Source organism: Heteronotia binoei, chromosome 4, assembly GCF_032191835.1.
Source record: "Heteronotia binoei isolate CCM8104 ecotype False Entrance Well chromosome 4, APGP_CSIRO_Hbin_v1, whole genome shotgun sequence".
NCBI classification, from domain to species: Eukaryota; Metazoa; Chordata; class Lepidosauria; order Squamata; family Gekkonidae; genus Heteronotia; species Heteronotia binoei.
The window spans coordinates 184,750,533-184,772,352 of record NC_083226.1 but is presented as its reverse complement, the minus strand read 5'-3'; the positions used below and the strand labels follow the sequence as shown (position 1 = coordinate 184,772,352).

At 42.8% G+C, this 21,820-nt stretch overlaps 1 protein-coding gene across 1 annotated transcript; it reads left to right on the top strand.

Annotated features, from left to right (window-relative positions):
- Window positions 1-4,367: 4,367 nt before the first annotated feature.
- On the top strand, window positions 4,368-5,909 carry LOC132569819 (zinc finger protein 420-like; the record flags this gene model as incomplete). The annotated part of the gene is made up of 1 exon (XM_060236262.1): window positions 4,368-5,909. A coding segment is annotated over one exon (1,542 nt), but the record flags the coding sequence as incomplete, so codon positions are not given.
- Window positions 5,910-21,820: the final 15,911 nt, after the last annotated feature.

Here is a 21,820-nt window from a genome sequence, read left to right as displayed (position 1 = left end):
CAAGGTCAGGGCTCCAGAAGCCAAGCAAGGCAGAGTTGGTGGCTTAGCATCTTTCGTACACATTGTGTCCATGCCTAACAGTCTCTCTTGGCTGGCTTTATAGCGCACGGCTAAGGATCATGCTTGCAGTGAGGTGCCTGGGAGCAATCCTGCAACTACCTATCTTTGTTATCAGCAAGCAGCTGGCGTCAGGCCAGGAGACCATGCACTTTGCCGTCTTGTTTGTACCTCTGTTCTCAGCCTCCGTCTGCAGTGCTCTAATTTTGTGGGTGATACTGGAAGCCTGGGGACAGCCAACTCAGGGTCACCTGCTGAGGGTTTTGGTGGCTCTGCCCTAGCTGTTGGCTGTGAATCCTGACAAGCCTGCAGCTCATATTCCTTCTGGTCAGCCGGCTGCCTACAGGGGGCTCCTGTTGTACTGAGGAGTCCTCAGTGCTGCTGAGGCCTGATTGACCCACAACACCGGCTAAACTATCTAATACATGAAATACTTTGTATTAGATGACAACTCTTGTTGTAGCATGAATATACCAGCTGTAGCCTAAGTTAATCTACATAAAACTATTCATCATGATGAAGCAGGATAATATCAAGGTGTACTAGCATAGCTTCCCTCTGATCAATACCCATAGTATACGTTGTACCTTTACCTCAGGTGGTCCTAACGACCCAATCAAGGGTCCTTCTTGATGGAATCTTCCAGAGGTTGTCAGCACCCTCCCAATCCCACCTCCTTCCTGGTTACACTACTGGTTACAGGTTCCCATGATTTTTTTAAAAAAACGTTTAAGTTATTTTATTATATTATACATACAACATACAACATAGCCAAACATACATACTCAAAAAATTCAACATACCCACCACCAATACCAAAGGAATGTATAGATAACTTACTAACACTTGTATCTTGTTCTATCTATTCAAATCTTAGATGTTCCACCCATTCATGCACCGATTTCCAAGTATCATTACATTCCGTAATATTAGCATCTCTCAGCCTCGTGGTTAAAAGATCCATTTCTACTGTCTCCAATAATTTAACTATAAACTCATTCCTATTTGGAATATCGTAGGTCTTCCAATATCTGGCGTACAGAATTCTGGCAACAGTTAGAATATGGAGCAGAATTTTCTTTCCTGCTTTGGACACATCAATTTTGCAAACATTTAATAAGAAAAGTTCGGGTAGATGGGGGATTTGTTTTTTTAATATCTTTTGGATCCATATAGACACCTGAATCCAATATTTTTTAGCCCTGTCACAAAGCCACCATATGTGGAATAGAGAGCCTTTTGTTTTATTATACTTCCAACATTTGTTTGAAACTTCTGGATAGGCTCTGGATAGTTTATCTGGGGTATAATACCAGCGATAAATCAGTTTATACAAGTTTTCTTTAAATAAAGCAGATTTCGTCAATTTCAAATTTTCTTTCCAAATTTTTTCCCTTTCGATAATTTCAATACTGTATCCAAAATCTTTCATCCGTCGCGCCCAGGCTTCTTTTACCACTTCTTCCTGCATTTCATATTCTAGTAACCAGTTATAAATTCTAGAGACTAATTTCCGGTCTGACTCGAAAATAATTGCATCAAATTCATTCACCCTGTTTGAGAAGCCTTTTTCTTTATCGGATTTATACCTGGATCTTATTTGTACCTTTAACCACCAGTCTAATTTAAAATATTCCTCAATTTTTAAATCTCCTTTCGAATCGATACCCATAGTATACGTTCTACCTTTAACTCAGTGGTCCTAATGACCCAATAAAGGGCCCTTCTTGATGGAATCTTCCAGAGGTTGTCAGCAACCTCCTAATCCCACCTCCCTTCTGGTTACACTACTGGTTACAGGTTCCCATGATTAACCAATTGCTGCATTCTGGAGTCTGTCCCTGTAAAAGACAATGCTGCAGAGAGACTCAAATTGCAAACACCTGAATGTTGTACCAGGTGACTTAATAATCACATTAACCCTTGGGGAGGGGGTGCTTTGCCTCAGAGATCCGTATCCCTTATAGCCAGTTTGGTGTAGTCGTTAAGTGAGTGGACTTTTATCTGGGAGAACCAGGTTTGATTCACCACTCTTCCAGGTTAAACTGTTGGGAGTTACCTTGGGTCATTCTTAACTCTGTCAGAGTTGTTCTCTGAAGAGCATTTTCTGTCAGCTCTCTCAGCCCCACAAGCTCACAGGGCGTCTGTTGTAGAGAGGGGAACATAAGAACATAAGAGAAGCCATGTTGGATCAGGCCAATGGCCGATCCAGGCCAACACTCTGTGTCACACAGTGGCCAAATATACACACACACACTCTGTGGCTAATAGTCACTGATGGACCTCTGCTCCATATTTTTATCTAGACCCCTCTTGAAGCTGGCTATGCTTGTAGCTGCCACCACCTCCTGTGGCAGTGAAGAAGTGCTTCTTTCTATCCATTTTAACCTGTCTACTCAGCAATTTCATTGAATGCCCACGAGTTCTTGTATTGTGAGAAAGGGAGAAAAGTACTTCTTTTTCTACTTTTTCCACCCCATGCGTAATCTTGTAAACCTGTATCATGTCATCCCACAGTCGACGTTTCTCCAAGCTAAAGAGCCCCAAGCGTTTTAACCTTTCTTCATAGGGAGAGTGTTCCAAACCTTGAATCATTCTAGTTGCCCTTTTCTGGACTTTTTACATTGCTATAATATTCTTTTTGAGGTGCGGTGACCAGAATTGTACATAGTATTCCAAATGAGACCGCACCATCGATTTGTACAGGCATTATGATACTGGCTGATTTGTTTTCAATTCCCTTCCTAATAATTCCTAGCATGGCGTTGGCCTTTTTTATTGCAATCGCACACTGTCTTGCCATTTTCAGTGAGTTATCTACCACAACCTCAAGATCTCTCTCTTGGCCCACTCACCCAACCTCAACAGATTCCTTTGGAGTGCCTCACAATCCTCTCTAGTTCTCACCACCCTGAACAATTTAGTGTCATCTGCAAACTTGGCCACTTCACTGCTTACTCCCAACCCCAAATCATTTATGAACAGGTTAAAGAGCATGGGACCCAGTACTGAGTTCTACAGCACTCCACTGCTTACCATCCTCCACTGCGAAGGAAAAGGAGATTGTAAGCTGCTCTGAGACTCCTTTGGGTAGTGAATGGCAGGGTATAAATCCAATCTCCTCCTCCTCTTCTTCTTCACTTTGATCTTGACCACGACTTCATCCTTCCAGAAGAATTTTTACTCTTGACTTTCTTTCCTTTCCCATATAAGAATGATCAGTCTCTTTCTCTCTCTCTCTCTCTCTCTCTTTCTCTTTTTGCAAAAGAAATGAGAAGTATAAGAAAGACAGTGGTGGAAACAGACCATGGCTTTGCATCCAAAGAAAGGCTGGAGAGTTCAACAAGAGGATCCGAAGAGCATATTTCCTTCCGAAATGAGCTGGCTGAGAGTGAGTATCCGTTTTGGTTATGTCAAGGAAAGAGGCAAGGAATAGCCACAGGGGATTTCTGGTTTACTTCTGAGCAACAATCATAAAGCCCTCTGAGTAAGGAGGAAGAGAGGGAGGGTGGCCTTCTGGGGACTGAAATCTGGAGGTGCAGAAACTCATTCTGGGCAAGAGCTCTGCTGTACGTCTTGAGGGAGTGTGAGGTATCCTTCAATACTAGATATTCCGGGAAACTTCGTTATCAGCCAAGCTGGATGTGACCAAGAGGCCGTCAATGCTTTCCTTATGCAGACATGTAGATGCTTTTTACCTTACAAACCTCCCAGTTACTAAATGGTTCTCTCTATTTATTCCAGTGGAGGATGATCAGAGAAATGAGGAGGACGAGAAACTTCTTCAGCAAATGCCAGTCAGAGTTAAAAATGAAGACTTGAAAGGAAACGTCAGTTATCAAGGCCTACCTCAGAGAAAGTACGATGGCCATATGGCTGAGAATCAAGATGGCAAAAAGCATAACATAACTAAGCACACGATAATGAAGGCAAGTCAATCTATTCAGTGTGGAAAGTACATTAGAAGTAGATCGCAGCTCCTTGTGGACCAAGGAACCCACCCAGGGGAGAAACCATTCAAATGCACGGAGTCTGGAAAGAGATTCAGGAGGTTTGGAAATCTTCAAGAACATCAGAGAATTCATACAGGGGAGAAATCATTTTCCAGCAAAGAGTGTGGAAAGAGATTCAGGAGGAGTGGCCATCTTCAAGAGCATCAAGGAACTCACACAGGGGAGAAACCATTTGAATGCTCAGAGAGTGTAAAGAGATTCAGTCAGAGTGACACTCTCCAACGGCATCAAGAAACCCACACAGGGGAGAAACCTTTTGAATACACAGAATGTGGAAAGAGATTCAGTCAGAGTAGCAATCTTCAAGAGCATCAAAGAACCCACACAAGGGAGAAACCTTTCAAATGCTCAGAGTGTGGGAAGAGATTCAGTTGGAGTGGTGGTCTCCAACTGCATCAAGTAACCCATACGGGAGAGAAACCTTTTGAATGCAAAGAGTGTGGAAAGAGATTCAGTCGGAGTAGTCATATTCAAGAGCATCAAAGAACTCACACAGGGGAGAAACCATTTGAATGCTCAGAGTGTGGAAAGAGATTCAGTCGGAGTGACACTCTCCAACGGCATCAAGTAACCCACACAGGGGAGAAACCTTTTGAATGCACAGAGTGTGGAAAGAGATTCAGTCGGAGTAGTCATCTTCAACAGCATCAAGTAACCCACACGGGAGAGAAACCTTTTGAATGCACAGAGTGTGGAAAGAGATTCAGTCAGAGTAGCAATCTTCAAGAGCATCAAAGAACCCACACAGGGGAGAAACCTTTTGAATGCTCAGAGTGTGGGAAGAGATTCAGTTGGAGTGGTGGTCTCCAGCTGCATCAAGTAACCCACACGGGAGAGAAACCTTTTGAATGCACAGAGTGTGGAAAGAGATTCAGTCGGAGTAGTCATCTTCAAGAGCATCAAAGAACCCATACAGGGGAGAAACCATTTGAATGCACAGAATGTGGAAAGAGATTCAGTACGAGTGGGTATCTTCAACAGCACCAAAGAACCCACACAGGGGAGAAACCTTTTGAATGCTCAGAGTGTGGGAAGAGATTCAGTTGGAGTGGTGGTCTCCAACGGCATCAAGTAACCCACACGGGAGAGAAACCTTTTGAATGCACAGTGTGTGGAAAGAGATTCAGTCGGAGTGGCACTCTGCAACGGCATCAAGTAACCCACACAGCGGAGAAACCTTTTGAATGCACAGAGTGTGGAAAGAGATTCAGTCAGAGTAGCAGTCTTGAATTCCATCAAAGAACCCACACAGGGGAGAAGCCTTTTGAATGCTCTGAGTGTGGGAAGAGATTCAGTACGAGTGGGTATCTTCAACGACACCAAAACATCCACACAGGGGAGAAACCTTTTGAATGCACAGATTGTGGAAAGAGATTCAGTCAGAGTGGCACTCTCCAACGGCATCAAGTAACCCACATGGGAGAGAAACCTTTTGAATGCACAGAGTGTGGAAAGAGATTCAGTCGGAGTAGTCGTCTTCAAGAGCATCAAAGAACCCACACAGGAGAGAAACCTTTTGAATGCACAGAGTGTGGAAAGAGATTCAGTCAGAGTAGTCATCTTCAAGAGCATCAAAGAACCCACACAGGGGAGAAACCTTTTGAATGCTCAGAGTGTGGGAAAAGATTTAGTACGAGTGGGTATCTTCAACAGCACCAAGCAGTCCACACAGAGGAGAAACCTTTTGAATGCCCAGAGTGTGGGAAGACATTCAGTTGGAGTGGCAATCTCCAACGGCATCAAGTAACCCACACGGGAGAGAAACCTTTTGAATGCACTGAGTGTGGAAAGAGATTCAGTCAGAGGCTCAGTCTTCAACGGCATCAAACAATCCACACGGGAGAGAAACCTTTTGAATGCAAAGAGTGTGGAAAGAGATTCAGTCAGAGTAGCAATCTTCAAGGCCATCAAAGAACCCACAGAAGGGAGAAACTTTTTGAATGCTCAGAGTGTGGGAAGAGATTCGGTCAGAATAGCAGTCTTCAACGGCACCAAACAATCCACACAGGGGAGAAACCTTTCAATGCTCAGAGTGTGGGAAGAGATTCAGTTGGAATAGCAGATTTCAAGACCATCAAAGAACCCACAGAAGGGAGAAACTTTTTGAATGCTCAGAGTGTGGAAAGAGTTTCACTCGGAGCGGCACTCTTCAACAGCATCTAAGAACCCATACAGGGAGAAACCCTTTTTATTCTCAGAGTGTGGAAAGAAATTCATTTGGAGTGGCTATCGTTCACCAGACCTAAAAACTCTCCGGGAAGAAACATTTTGAGTGCTCAGAGTGACTGATTAACGATAGAGATTGATTAATAATAGAAGTCTTCAATGGCAATACAGGGCAAAAATGCTCAGAATGTGCAGTTTAACTCAGCATGGAAATCGTCTAGAGAATCTAAGAACCACCACAAAGAGAAACAATGAAAATGCTTACCCCATAAAAAGGTCTTTCTTCATATTTTACACCTACTCTTCATATAAAACATTAGAATCATAGTGTTGGAAGGGACCTCCAGGGTCATCTAGTTCAACCTCCTGCACAATGCAGGAAGTTTGGAAATACCGCCCCCTAAATTCACAGGATCCTCATTGCTGTCAGATGGCCATCCAGCCTCTGTTTAAAAACCTCCAAGGAAGGAGAGCCCACCACCTCCTGAGGAAGGCTGTTCCATTTAGATAGGAAAAATCCAATGCATCGCTATAGGATGGGGGAGACTTGTCTTAGCAGTAGCATGTGCGAAAAGGATCTAGGGGACTTAGTGGAACATATGCTGACTCATGTAAGACCCCTCTTCACACATACTACTGCTAAGACAAGTCTCCCCCGACCTATCACCATGCATTGGATTTTTCCTACCTAAATGGAACAGGCTTCCTCAGGCTGTGGGCTCTCCTTCCTTGGAGGTTTTTTTTTTTTTATAACTAACAATTTTTTATTTTTTAATACCTCAATACAACATAATCAAAACCTTTGACATATAAGTAAAATAGCAGTTATCATTTTACACTGAAGTATAAATTATATAATGCATACTGTAAACAAATTATATTCTTTACAACCATATACAAACACACACAAAAAATCAATATAAATATAATTTAAATACCACATAACCTTGATCACCGATATGGCATAATATCAGATACTTAGTACAGAATGAAGTCAAGATACTTTTTTGGAACAAATGAATTCGATTAAAAAGGATTACTGAAGGAGGATAGGGAAATGGCTGAGAAGCTGAATGAATTTTTTGTCTCCGTCTTCACTGTGGAAGGAGAACTTTTTGCCCACCCCAGAACCACTAATTTTGGAAGGGGTGTTGAAAGACCTGAGTCAGATTGAGGTGACAAAAGAGAAGGTCCTACAACTGATAGACAAATTAAAAACTAATGTCACCGTGTCCGGATGGCATACATTTGAGAGTTCTGAAAGAACTTAAAGTTGAATTTGTAGATCTTCTAACAAAAATCTGTAATCTTTCATTGAAATCTGCCTCCGTTCCTGAGGATTGGAAGGTAGCAAATGTCACCCCCATCTTTAAAAAGGGTTCCAGAGGAGATCCGGGAAATTACAGGCCAGTCAGTCTGACTTCAATACCGGGAAAGTTGGTAGAAAGCATTATCAAGGACAGAATGAGTAGGCACATTGATGAACACGGGGTATTGAAAAAGATTCAGCATGGGTTCTGTAAGGGAAGATCTTGCCTCACTAACCTGTTACATTTCTTTGAAGGGGTGAACAAACATGTGGACAAAGGAGACCCGATAGATGTTGTTTACCTTGACTTCCAGAAAGCTTTTGATAAAGTTCCTCATCAAAGACTCTTTAGAAAGCTTGAGAGTCATGGAGTAAAAGGACAGGTCCTCTTGTGGATCAAAAACTGGCTGAGTAATAGGAAACAGAGAGTGAGTATAAATGGGCAGTCTTCGCAGTGGAGGACGGTAAGCAGTGGGGTGCCGCAGGGCTCGGTACTGGGTCCCATGCTCTTTAACTTGTTCATAAATGATTTAGAGTTGGGAGTGAGCAGCGAAGTGGCCAAGTTTGCGGATGACACTAAATTGTTCAGGGTGGTGAGAACCAGAGAGGATTGTGAGGAACTTCAAAAGGATCTGTTGAGGCTGGGTGAGTGGGTGTCAATGTGGCAGATGCAGTTCATTGTGGCCAAGTGCAAAGTAATGCACATTGGGACCAAGAATCCCAGCTACAAATACAAGTTGATGGGGTGTGAACTGGCAGAGATGGACCAAGAGAGAGATCTTGGGGTCGTGGTAGAGAACTCACTGAAAATGTCAAGACAGTGTGTGTTTGCAATAAAAAAGGCCAACACCATGCTGGGAATTATTAGGAAGGGAACTGAAAACAAATCAGCCAGTTTCATAATGCCCCTGTATAAATCGATGGTGCGGTCTCATTTGGAGTACTGTTTGCAGTTCTGGTCGCCGCACCTCAATAAGGATATTATAGCATTGGAGAAAGTCCAGAAAAGGGCAACTAGAATGATTAAAGGGCTGGAACACTTTCCCCATGAAGAAAGGTTGAAACGCTTGGGACTCTTTAGCCTGGAGAAACGTCGACTGCAGGGTGACATGATAGAAGTTTACAAGATAATGCATGGGATGGAGAAAGTAGAGAAAGAAGTACTTTTCTCCCTTTCTCACAATACAAGAACTTGTGGGCATTCGATGAAATTGCTGAGCAGACAGGTTAAAATGGATAAAAGGAAGTCTTTCTTCACCCAAAGGGTGATTAACATGTGGAATTCACTGCCACAGGAGGTGATGGCGGCCACAAGCATAGCCACCTTCAAGAGGGGTTTAGATAAAAATATGGAGCAGAGGTCCATCAGTGGCTATTAGCCACAGTGTGTGTGTTTGTATATATATACATTTTTTGCCACTGTGTGACACAGAGTGTTGGACTGGATGGGCCATTGGCCTGATCTAACATGGCTTCTCTTATGTTCTTATGATGAAGGTTTCTTGTTGATGTAGGAAAGAAAAGAGAACCATTTTTCAACAATATTGTCAGCTGGTAGAGGATTTTCATATTTTAAAATACTTGCAGTCAGTTTATCTTGGATCATTAAATCCCAAACTTTATCATACCATTGACGTATAGTCGGGCATCTATCTGACTTCCAACATGATGCTATGATTTTGGCCGCTAGTAATAATAAAGAAAGAAGTTCCAGTTTTGTTTTAGAACAGGGTTTCTTATGCCAAATATTTAGCAGGACAGATTCTGGCAAAAATGGGATTTCAAAATCTCTTATTTCCCCTGCTGCTAATCACTAATTTCCAAAATTCCTTAATTTATGGACAGTCCCACCAGCAGTGTTTCAGAGTGCTAGTACCCCCACATCCTTTCCAACAACCTGAAGTTGGAATCAGGCTACTACGGAAGTTTATATGGCGTAAAGTACCAACGAGACCATATTTTAAAATTTTGTATTCTAATATATGTAGAACTAGATTTAAATAAAGAACCTTTCCATAAGGTTTTCCATTGCTCTTCTGAAAATATTTTCCCACAGTCTTTATGCCATTGATTCTGTTGTGAGGTACCTTGTCTCAAGTCGGCTGATTCAATAACAAGACCTTTTGATAAAAAGTTTCTAGTTTATTGAGATCATTGTATCCCAACAGCTAAAAGATTGGGAGACTGAGTAACATACAGTAAAAGGTAATCATATCCTTCAAAGGAATTCTTTAGGGAGGGGTACTATGCAGGGCACATTCACACAATGATGTTACAAATCGTTCTCAGGCCGTTGGCCTTGGGCAAGGCGCCTCTCCCCCATTGCCCAGTCTGAGAAGGCACTATTATCTCTTTCACATGCTTACATTTCAAGCCAGACTACATAAGGAAGGGGGAAGGAGGAAACATTGAGCTAGCAGCATTGGCATACAGTATGGCTTTTACCCAGAATGCTTTCCCCTGAACCAAAGATGACATGCAGGCTTGACCAGAGTTGAAGCAGACTTGACACCTTGGTCCCATTTTTTTCCATTAAGTGCTTCAGAAATACAAAAAATTGCTCCTCTAACCGAAAAGGATCCAGTTTTTAGGCGAGATTCAAAAGAATTTGGTGTTCTATTTACACAAGTAAGCGGTATTACCCTATGTGAAGCATCAAACAGCTGGTAATATTGCATCCAAGGTATTGTTATTTTGTATTTTGCTTCTAATTGTTGTTTTGTGCTTAGTTTGCCGTATGTTGTAATATCAATCAGCCTAAAAATGTTTTTATCAAGCCAAATTCTATAATCACCTAATGCTTTACCCGGCGGAAACCATGGTTGTCCAAGAAAAGACATGAATGGAGATGTTGCCGGAGTTAGAGTTTCCCTATATTGGACCCAAATTTTAAGTGTGTGTTCTAGAAATGGGTTATCCAAAATTAATTTTGGTCTTTCAAATTTCCCAAGCCAAATATTTTCATGTAGTAAAACATCTTTTAAAGCAGCCTTTTCTATTCTATTCTAAGCCAAGAGGTATCACACTCTGGTAACGCATAGAAGAGAATATATTTTAACTGGGATGCTAAGTAGTACTTCTCAAAAAGTGGAACTCCCAAACCTCCAAACTCTGGTGGTTTAGAAATTAGAGATGCTGAAATTCTGTGGTGCCTAGAGTTCCATAAAAAATCTAAAAATGCTTTTTGCCATCTTCTTAAATCCTACTTACTTACTGGAACAAATTTATTTGGAACAAATAAAACAATTTTGGAAGCAAAAAGGATTTTAAAAGATCTACCTTTTCAAAAATTGAAAAGTTACATTTTGACCATTCTGCTAATGATCTTTTTACTGAGAGAATAATAGGGGGATAATTAGCCTGGAATAAATAATTAAAATTTACTGGAAAGTTAATCCCCAAATATCTCCAAGATTTTTCTTCCCATTTATAGGTAAATTTACTCAAGATGTCTTGTTTCAAAGAAGAAGTTATCACCATAGGGTAAATTTCTGATTTTAAAAAATAAACTGTGAAACCAGAATATACACTAAATAAATCAATGACTTTCTTTAATTTTTGTAGGGAATTCAAAGGGTTACTGAGATAGAATAATGTATCATCAGCAAACAAGCTAACCTTGTGAGATTTACCATTCAGCAAAATGCCCTCTATTTCTGGGTCTTCCCTAACAGCATGAGCTAAGGGTTCGAGAGACAACGCAAATAATATCGGGGACAATGGGCAACCCTGTCTTCTACCTCTGTTTAAAATAAAAGTATCAGAATGAAATTGATTAATTGCAATTTGTGCATTTGGTGAGTCATAAATGGCATCTATACAGCGAATGAAGTTAGGACCAAATTGCATAGAGTTTAAGACATATTTTAAAAAGAGAATTTCCAATTTATCAAACGCTTTTTCAGCATCAAGGGACAGTATCAATGAGGGGATTTTGGATAATCTACAGTAATGAATTACATTGAGTGTTCTACGAATATTATCCATTATAGATCGCCCCGGTATGAATCCAGATTGATCATTGTTAATGTAGTGAGCTATAATTTTATTCAATCTTTCCGCAAGAATAGTAGAAAAAAATTTAAAGTCGTGATTTAAAATTGATATCAGGCGATAAGAAGAGGGACTCAGCTTATCCTTTCCTTCTTTATGTAAAACAATAACCCTAGTTAGGTAATCTACCCGAAGTCATTATAGTGTTACAGGTGTTTAGACGATGTTCCGCAATTTGGTCTTTGAAATGCTTGTAAAATTCTATTGGGAAACCGTTTCTCCCCACAGCGTACGCCACACATCTACCAAGTTGTAATTATCCATAGTTTTTTGCTAAACAGTTGGGTTTTTTTTTTTTTGAGTTTAAACTTTTTATTAATTAAAAACAAAAATACATTCCAACAAACATCAACTATAATACTAATAACCATAGAATCTACCTTACAAGCCATCCTGTTATGAATACAATATGCAGAGTGTATTTCTAATATAAAGCAAAAGTTAAATACTTATCCGGTAATTTACACAATGTTTTTTGTTCAGATTGTACATAAGCAAAAAAGTGAAACCATTTCTCTACAAACATGTTTTTATCTAGACCTTTATCTGATGCTTCAGAATTTTTTATGGTAGTAGCCAGCTTATCCATTACTACTAGGTCCCAAATTTTTAGAAACCAATTACGTTTAGAAGGCAAGACAGGGGCTTTCCAATGGTGAGCTATTAATAATTTTGCGGCTAAAATAAGCATTGAAGCCAATTCATGTTTATGCTTAGGCATTTCCCCATTTTTCCAAAGGTTAAGCAAAATGGAGTCGGGGGTGAAGGGCACTTTGTGATCAATTATACGTTCAACAGTGGGCAAAATTTTCCTCCAGAATTCCATCACAACAGGGCATTCCCACCAGCAATGAATAAATGAGCCCTGGAAGCCACACCCTCTCCAGCATTTGGCATCTTTTGATCTTTTGGCGTAGAAAATCTGTAGCAGTGTCAGGTACCATCTGGAGAAAATTTTAAAGTTTTGTAGCCTCAAATTCAATATGGGGGTATGAAATAAATAAGATGACCAGAGTTTAGACCAACATTCTAAACTGATAGTAGTCCCACAATCCTTGTTCCAAGCCTTCATAATTGAGCTGTCTAAAGGCATGTTTAAATTACTTAGTTCTTTATAGATAACAGCAGTCTTTCCTTTCATTTTGGGTATCGGGTCCATTATGGCTTCTTCAAATGCTTTCAAAGGTCTATTTAATTGAGACAAAATATTTGGGTTGTGCAATAAATGATGTAACTGATTGTATTGCAACCAGTCGGCCCGAAAGAGATATTTTCTTTCCAGGTTCTCTAATGGTCTCATTGAATTATTTATAATTAGGTGTTTAAATCTGAGTATACCTGCCACTCTCCAGTTCTTAAAACTTGAATTGTCTTTTGCTGCAGGGAACCAGTCCTGCCCCAAGAAAACTGTTGCTGGAGAGGGATGGGGTGCTAATAAATTTCTATATCTGTCTCAAATATTCAGGGTTAATTTCAGAAAAGGATTCAATTGAAGACTAGAATTACGTGGATTAGGCTTGTTCCAAATTATTTCATACAATAAATTTGGTTCGATAAAGGATAGCTCTATACGTACCCAATCCTTATCAATTTGAGGAACAGCGTATAGCAAAACATATTTTAGTTGAGCCGCCAAATAATATTTCTCTAAATCTGGAAGTGCTAGCCCACCTTGTGACAAAGGTTTCACTAAGGCCGAGTAGGCTATCCTATGTTTTTTCTTTGCCCATATAAAATCCAAAAATAATGATTTCCATTTTTGAAAAATCTCTGGTTTAATGACAATGGGGAGGTTCTGAAATAAGAATAAAAATTTTGGTAGGACAAAAACCTTAATTTGTTCTATTTTTTCTAATAAACTCAATGAAAGTTTCTCACAATCTTTAAAAGTTGTTGTTATAGATTTTAACAGAGGATCGAAATTATCTCTAAAAAGATTTTGCAGGTCCAGAGGAATTAAAATACCTAGGTGTCTAAAGTGAGATTTCACCCATTTAAAGTGAAATTCGCGTTTTAACTTAGATTCTAGGTCAGGACCTAGCCAAATAGGGTATATTTCTGATTTCTGAAAATTTATTGTGAAACCTGCAACTCTTCCAAACAGTTGGTTTTAATAGAGATCGGGTAGGGTTCCCTTGCTTGTATGTTTTATCATAAAATGGGTCTGAAATTACATTAAAATCTCCTCCAATGATTACTTCCCCCTTTTTGAAAGTGTTTAGCTCTTTTAACGTAACTTTAATAAAGTCAGTCTGGGCTGAATTAGATGCATAAATTGATGCTAGGGTGATTTGAGAACCATTTTGCTCACCTTCCACAAACAGATATCGTCCGAAGGGGTCTATTTTAGTTTGCTGACATTGAAATGGAGTGTTCTTCGAAATTAGTATCGCAACACCTCTTGATTTAAACGTGCCTTTGGCTTGGAATGTCTGAGAGAACCATGAGGATTTCAGAAATGGTGTAAATTTGGGTTTTTGATGGGTTTCCTGTAAAAATACAACGTTAGCTCATTCCTTATAAATCAAATTATTGATAAGTCTATGTTTGGTTGTTAAGGCCTTTACAGTTCGCATGATAATTTTGTATTGCTGAGACATTTTTACATATTTCTTCAAACCAGTGTTTTAGACTACAGAAAACTGAAGTAAACTGTATTAAACTATGGAACTCACTGCCAAACCAAGGCAGCAGTTAGCTAAAAGTTATGTGGTTATACTATTAAATAGAATAAAAAGAAAACAATACTAAAAATTAAGAACACTTAACACTAAAGCCCCAACGGGAGCGAAGGTTCCAACCTCTTACCTCCTTACCACTTATAGTAAGTAAGTACGTAAGTTTTATTCTTATATCCCACCCTCCCCCGCCAAAGGCGGGCTCAGGGCGGCTCACAGACATGGCGTGCCATGATTTAGATAAAACAAATAAACAATGATTTAAAATACAGTTCAATTACATAAATTAATTAAAATAGATAAAACAGGTGCTATAACTACTATCAATCACAGTTATACATACTGTCATACAATCAGTTTCAGTTATGCATAAGATGGTTAAGGTTACAACAATTTAATCAATTTGGTCTGGTCCTGATTTAAATGCGAGCTGGAAGAGAAAGGTTTTGCAAGCCCTGCGGAACTGATTCAAGTCCCGCAGGGCTCGCACCATCTCTGGGAGTTGGTTCCACCAACGAGGGGCCATTGCTGAAAAGGCTTGCTCCCGGGTTGTCTTCAGTCTAGCCTCTCTTGGCCCAGGGATTGGTAAGAGGTTTTGGGAGCTAGATCTCAGTGCTCTCCGGGGAATATATGGGGAGAGGCGGTCCCTGAGGTAGGCAGGTCCTCGGCCATATAGGGCTTTAAAGGTGATAACCAGCACCTTATAGCGAACATGGTAGACGACCGGAAGCCAATGCAGATCCCGCAGCACAGGCCGCACATGTTCCCATCTAGGTGTTCCCACCAACAGCCTGGCCGCCGCATTCTGCACTACCTGAAGTCTCCGTGTTCGACATAAGGGCAGCCCCATGTAGAGGGCATTGCAGTAGTCTAGTCTTGAGGTGACCGTTGCGTGGATCACAGTTGCTAGGTCGTCGCGTTCCAGGAAGGGAGCCAACTGCCTCGCCCTCTTGAGATGGAAGAAGGCGGATCTCGCAGTGGCAGCTATCTGGGCCTCCATTGATAGTGAGGATTCCAGTAGCACTCCCAAGCTCTTGACCCTGCGCACTGGTATCAGTGGCGCACCGTCAAAAGCCGGCAGAATGATCTCTCCTCCTGGTCCGTCCTGGCCCACGCAAAGGACCTCAGTCTTCATTGGATTCAACTTCAGCCCACTCAGCCTGAGCCAGCCAGCCACGGCTTGTAACGCCCGGTCCAAATTTATAGGGACATCGCCAGTCCAGCCTTCCATCAATAGATAGAGCTGGGTATCATCAGCGTACTGATGACAGCCAAGCCCATACCTCCGTGCAATCTGGGCAAGGGAGCGCATAAAGATATTAAACAATATCGGGGAGAGAACTGCCCCCTGAGGCACCCCACAATGGAGTGGGTGTCTCTGAGACAGCTTCCCCCCAATTGCCACCCTTTGTCCCCAATTTTCAAGGAAGGAGGAGAGCCACTGTAAGGCTAACCCCCGAATTCCTGCGTCGGCGAGGCGGCGGGTCAGCAGCCAATGGTCGACCATGTCGAACGCCGCCGACAGGTCGAGCAGCAGCAATACCGCCGAGCCGCCCCGATCAAGTTGCCGTCGGAGGTCATCCATGAGGGCGACCAAGACTGTTTCCGTCCCATGGCCCGGGTGAAAGCCGGACTGGCATGGGTCCAAGGTGGAAGCGTCCTCCAGGAAGTCCTGCAACTGCAACGCCACAGCCCTCTCAATAATTTTGCCCAAAAAGGGCAAATTTGAGACCGGCCGATAATGTGCCAATACGGCCGGGTCTGATGTAACTTTTTTCAGGAGAGGGTGGACCACTGCCTCCTTCAGGGATGTTGGGAAAACACCCTCCGAAAGAGATCGATTTATGATGTCCCGTATAGGGCATTTCAATTCCTCCTGGCAGGCCTTAATTAACCAGTAGGGGCATGGGTCCAGGTCGCAGGTTGTAGGTTATAGGGAGTTACCAAGACACTCTCCCTAACCTGAAACCTTCCTATCACCCAAGGGAGGCCTATCACACTTCAGTAAGTTCAAATCACATCAAAGAACACTCTTCCCTTCCCTCTCTAGCATTTTGAAACAGGCTCCCATATACACAGTTTTGCTTGGTACAGCTTCTAGACTTCTTGTTACATAAATAGATTCAGCATAATTGGCACTGTCTCGTGTGTATAATTAGGCAGTAATTATTAGTCGATATTCTGGATTTCTATGTTTTTTATACACAATTTTGCTTAACATAGACCCTAAACTTTTTGCACACTAGTACTTCTTCAACATTTACCAAATCTATTACTTAACATTACATCTCAGCCCTAATACCCTCTTTATAACTGTATTATTTCAAAACTTTTATATCCTTAAGAATTGTAGTATAGAGTAGGAACATTTTTTCCCTCTGCCCCTCCCACCCTTCTTAAACTAAACCAACTTCATTTTTGTGAGGATTAACATTATTAACATTAACATTATTAAAACATTCACATATCCTGATTTAAATTTCATCAACCCAGAAAAAATTCTTTAAAACAAACATAGTTCAAATTCATTAACAAGATATCCCCAAAATACTACTAAACTGATTTTCCATTAATATCTAATCAGCTTTTCAAAAGTGCAATAATTGAGTGTATTATTCTTAAGATTCATACCCTTCTGTTAAGAACCCAACATATTGCTAACCACACTCCTGAAACTTGTAATGATTTTTAAAAAATTAATTTTATATATTTATTTATTAATATACCCCTACCCCTCCCTCCCTTCCCCCCTTCTAATTACTAAGCAAATTTAATTCAAGTATTAATTAATGTTATAAAAACCATCAAGTATTATGATTTACCTTTCATTCATCAGCAATAGTCATAAACAGATTTGTCCTTCATCACCTATAGATTTCATAATCAACCAACTACTATTTTAAAGTAAAAGAACACAGTATTAGAAATTCATTATTCACATATCTTAATCAAATTAGTTTTACCAGGTCTATTTCATAACATTGTTCTTAGAAGGATTAAAATAACTATGTATAGCTTGACTAGCTTTAAGCCATCAAAAAACTTTTGTATAACTCTGTACTTATAAAACTTATTTAACCCAATAAGAAATCAGTTGAAAAATTTAGTGTAGTTTGTGTTTTACAGTTTCTCTTTAAGTTCTTGGCATTAACACCATACACTTGTTATCTTAAATTTGCTGGCAGTCATTAGCTCAGATTGCTACAGTAGAGAGAAGGTCCTCCGTTGTTGACAAGAAGGCACGCAAGTCTTTCTCTTCCCTTCGTGTCAGTTTTATGTTAAGATTGTCCAGAAGCAGTTTCCCCATCTCAATGTCTGATGCTTTAAACAACGAGCCTCCTTTATATACATAAAGGAGAGCCAGTTTGGTGTAGTGGTTAAGTGTGCAGACTCTTATCTGGGAGAACTGGGTTTGATTCCCCACTCCTCCACTTGCACCTGCTAGCATGGCCTTGGGTCCGCCATAGCTCTGGCAGAGGTTGTCCTTGAAAAAGCAGCTGCTGTGAGAGCCCTCTCCAGCCCCACCCACCTCACAGGGTGTCTGTTGTGGGGGAGGAAGGTAAAGGAGATTGTGAGCCGCTCTGAGACCCTTCGGAGTGGAGGGCGGGATAGAAATCCAATATCTTCTTCTTCTTCAATAAATGTCAGATACAGGGCTCCACCTAAACCTTATGTTTTCATTGTATAGCTTAGCGGCAAAAAAATTTAATTTTTTCCTTTTTTCAAGCACCTCAGCCGGCAGATCCAGAAGCACTGTCACTTTTTGCCCCTCAAAGCTGAGTGAACCTTGTCTTGGGATATATGAATTGGGCTAATATATCTCTCGGTCTTCCATTTCGCACCATTGCTAACGGCCCCAAGCGCATTGCCTTAGCAATGGTAGGGGCTGAACTGCTTTCTTGTGCAAACTCCCTGGCCAGCCATTTAGATAAGAATGCAGCTGTGTCCATATTTTCCTCCGTGCCTTCTTTAATCCCTCTAAAGGTATGACGGTGGGAACAGGCGGAAATGTAAGGGAAGGGGATTGAGACAAGATAGTGATCGCCCACCTTCCAGCCTGTGTCCCATCCCGATGGTGACAGGTAGTGGGGCAAGGCGAAATTACTCGCCTCCGTCACTGGTGTTATGTAATGCCAGGTCCATTAATAATAAGACCTCCATCCTTTGGGAATTCCTGCTTGAGCAGGACATGGACCTGGCATGCGTGACCGAGACCTGGGTGCGCGATGGGGAGACCGTAGCTCTCTCCCAGATGGCCCCCCCAGGATACTCGGTCTTTCACCAGTCGTGGACTAGCGGGCAGGGGGGAGGGGTGGCATTGTTCATACGAGAGGCTTACTCCTTCCGGGCCCTTCCGGCCCCGGAGATCAAAGGCATTGAATGTGCCGGTCTGGCGTGGGATGTTGGGGAGGGGTTGGCGATCTGGCTGGTGTACCAACCGCCTAACGCACCGGCCAGCGCCTTACTATCCCTGATAGAGGCCGCAGCAGGATGGGCATTGGAGCACCCGAGGCTTCTGATCCTGGGTGACTTCAATGTTCATGCTGATGACGCGACCTCCAATCAGGCGATGGACCTGGTGTCTTCCATGGCGACACTAGGACTCTCCCAATTAGTTACAACACCCACTCACCAGGCGGGACACATGTTAGACTTGGTCTTCGCGGCGGGAGTTTTAGTGAACGATCTTGCTTCTATAGCAGTGCCATGGTCGGATCACTATGCCCTCAAGGCTCGTGTGGACGTCCCACCCCAAGCCCGTTTAGGCGGCAAGCACATTTTAACTTGCCCGCGGAGCCTGATGGACCCAGAACGGTTCCTGATGGCCCTGCGGGATCCCTGGCCCCCTGGCGATTCCCTAGATGACCTGGTGGAGTCTTGGAACAATGATGAGATCACACCTAGGCATCCTCTGCGCCCTCGTTTAAAGCCGACACCTTGGTATAACCAGGAGTTGCGGCGTTTAAAACGGGGACTCAGACGACTAGAGAGGCAATGGCGGTGTACTCGAGACGAAGCGACTCGAACATCTTATAGAGAGTTTATGAAGTCCTATGAGATGGCAGTCAAGACCGCAAAGAAAACATACTTTGTGGCCGAGATTGCGTCTGCAACTTCGCGCCCGGCACAACTGTTTAATATAATTCGGACTCTTACAACACTGCCACAGGGCAGACCAAATTCTAACGAATTGGAAATTGGCTGTGAGGCTTTTGCGAATTTCTTTGCGGATAAAATCGCGTCGCTCCACTCCAACTTCCCTGCCATATTAGATACAGTTAGCGAACCTGAGGCTCCGTGCCTGTCTTCGGATCGTGTTCTGGACGGCTTCGGTGCTCTCAGCCTGGAAGAAGTTGACAGGATCCTCCTATCTGCACGCCCAACAACTTGCAAATTGGACCTGTGCCCCTCCTCGCTTATTAAGACCTGCCAGAGGGAGCTGAGATATCCTGTACGGGATATCCTAAATAGATCCCTATTGGAGGGGCATTTTCCATCAGCGCTTAAAGAGGCGGTGGTCCATCCCCTCTTGAAAAAAACAACGTTAGACCCGGCCGAATTGGCACATTATCGTCCGGTCTCAAATTTGCCCTTTTTGGGCAAACTTATTGAGAGGGCAGTGGCGTTGCAGCTACAGAGCTTCCTGGAGGACGCTTCTGTCCTTGATTCCTGCCAGTCTGGTTTTTGCCCGGGCCATGGGACGGAGACAGTGCTGGTTGCTCTGGTGGATGACCTTCAACGGCATCTGGATCAAGGCGGCTTGGCGGTGCTGATGTTGTTAGACCTATCGGCAGCGTTCAATACGGTCGACCATCGGTTGCTGGCTTGCCGCCTTGCCAACGCGGGGATTCAGGGGCTGGCCTTACAATGGCTTTCCTCCTTCCTTGACAGTCGGGGACAAAGGGTGGCGATTGGAGACGAACTGTCCCAGAGACACACGCTTGATTGCGGAGTGCCTCAAGGGGCGGTACTTTCCCCGATGTTGTTTAACATCTATATGCGCCCCCTTGCCCAGATTGCCCGAAGGTATGGGTTGGGTTGTCATCAGTATGCTGATGACACCCAGCTCTATCTACTTATGGACGGCCGGCCTACCTGCGCCCCAGAAAACTTGGACCGGGCGTTACAGGCGGTGGCTAGGTGGCTTAGGCTGAGTGGGCTGAAGCTGAATCCGGCGAAGACAGAGGTCCTTTGCTTGGGTCGTTGTGGCCCGGGAAGGGAAATCCCCCTACCAGTCTTTGACGGGGCGCCGTTGACAGCGGCGCACAGGGTCAAAAGTCTGGGGGTACTATTGGAGCCTTCACTGACAATGGAGGCTCAGATAGCAGCCACTGCCAAGTCTGCATTTTTTCATCTTAGGCGGGCGAGGCAGCTGGCTCCTTTCCTGGAGCACGACGACCTAGCAACGGTGATTCATGCTACAGTCACCTCGAGGTTGGACTACTGTAATGCCCTCTACATGGGGCTGCCCTTGTGCCGAACCCGGAAACTGCAGTTCATGCAGAATGCTGCTGCCCGGCTGTTATTAGGGCTCCCAAGATGGGAGCACATTCGGCCGAGGCTTCGGGATCTGCACTGGCTGCCAATAATATTCTGAGTCTGGTACAAGGTGCTGGTCATTACCTTTAAAGCCCTGTATGGCCTAGGACCTGCCTACCTTAGGGACCGTCTCTCCCCACATGTTCCCCAGAGAGTACTAAGATCAGGCTCGCAAAACCTGCTATTAATCCCCAGGCCAAAGGAGGCCCGTCTGAAATCCACCAGGGATCGGGCCTTCTCGGTAACGGCGCCTTACTGGTGCAACCAGCTGCCGGAAGAGGTGAGGGCCCTACGGGACCTAAGGCAGTTCTGCAGGGCCTGCAAGACAGTCCTCTTCCGGCTGGCCTACAACAACTAATTGACACTGAGAATTTTTGGATGGAGCTAGAATACATTTTGACAGACCGCTGGTTTTTATGTCCTATGTTTTATTAATTTATTGTTTTAACTGTTCCTATGTAATTGTTTTTAAGCCAAACCTATGTAAGTTTTATGTGTTGTGAGCCGCCCTGAGCCACCTCGGTGGGAAGGGCGGGATATAAATCGAAATATAAATAAATAATTTTCAAGTTTAAAACCCTCCACCGATTTTCCAGAGCTATCACTCTTGTGTTAAGTAGGGATTTTTAGCCTTTAGTTGCTTTAATTCTGCTTGTTGTGCCAATGATATTTCTGCGGTACGTTCTGCCATTTTAGCAGTTATTTCAAGATCGCTTGCCACCTCCTCCACCCTCTTATTAACTGGTGCTAATAATCCCTCTACTATTTCTCTGAAGCAGATTTGTAAGTCTTGTCTCAGTTGGTTTAGGTCCCTTCTACATATTAGGGCATCATCCATATTGGGTTGTTCAGTACTGGGAGAATTCTGCCCGGGCGCCATTTTAGGGCCTGCAGAGGAAGAGCGGCTGAGTTACGCTGGGGAAGAGTTGGGCGAAAAGAAGACTCTTACCAGTGGTGAGGCTTCTGCGGCAGCTTTCGCCGTGATTTTTGTTCTATTCTTTGTC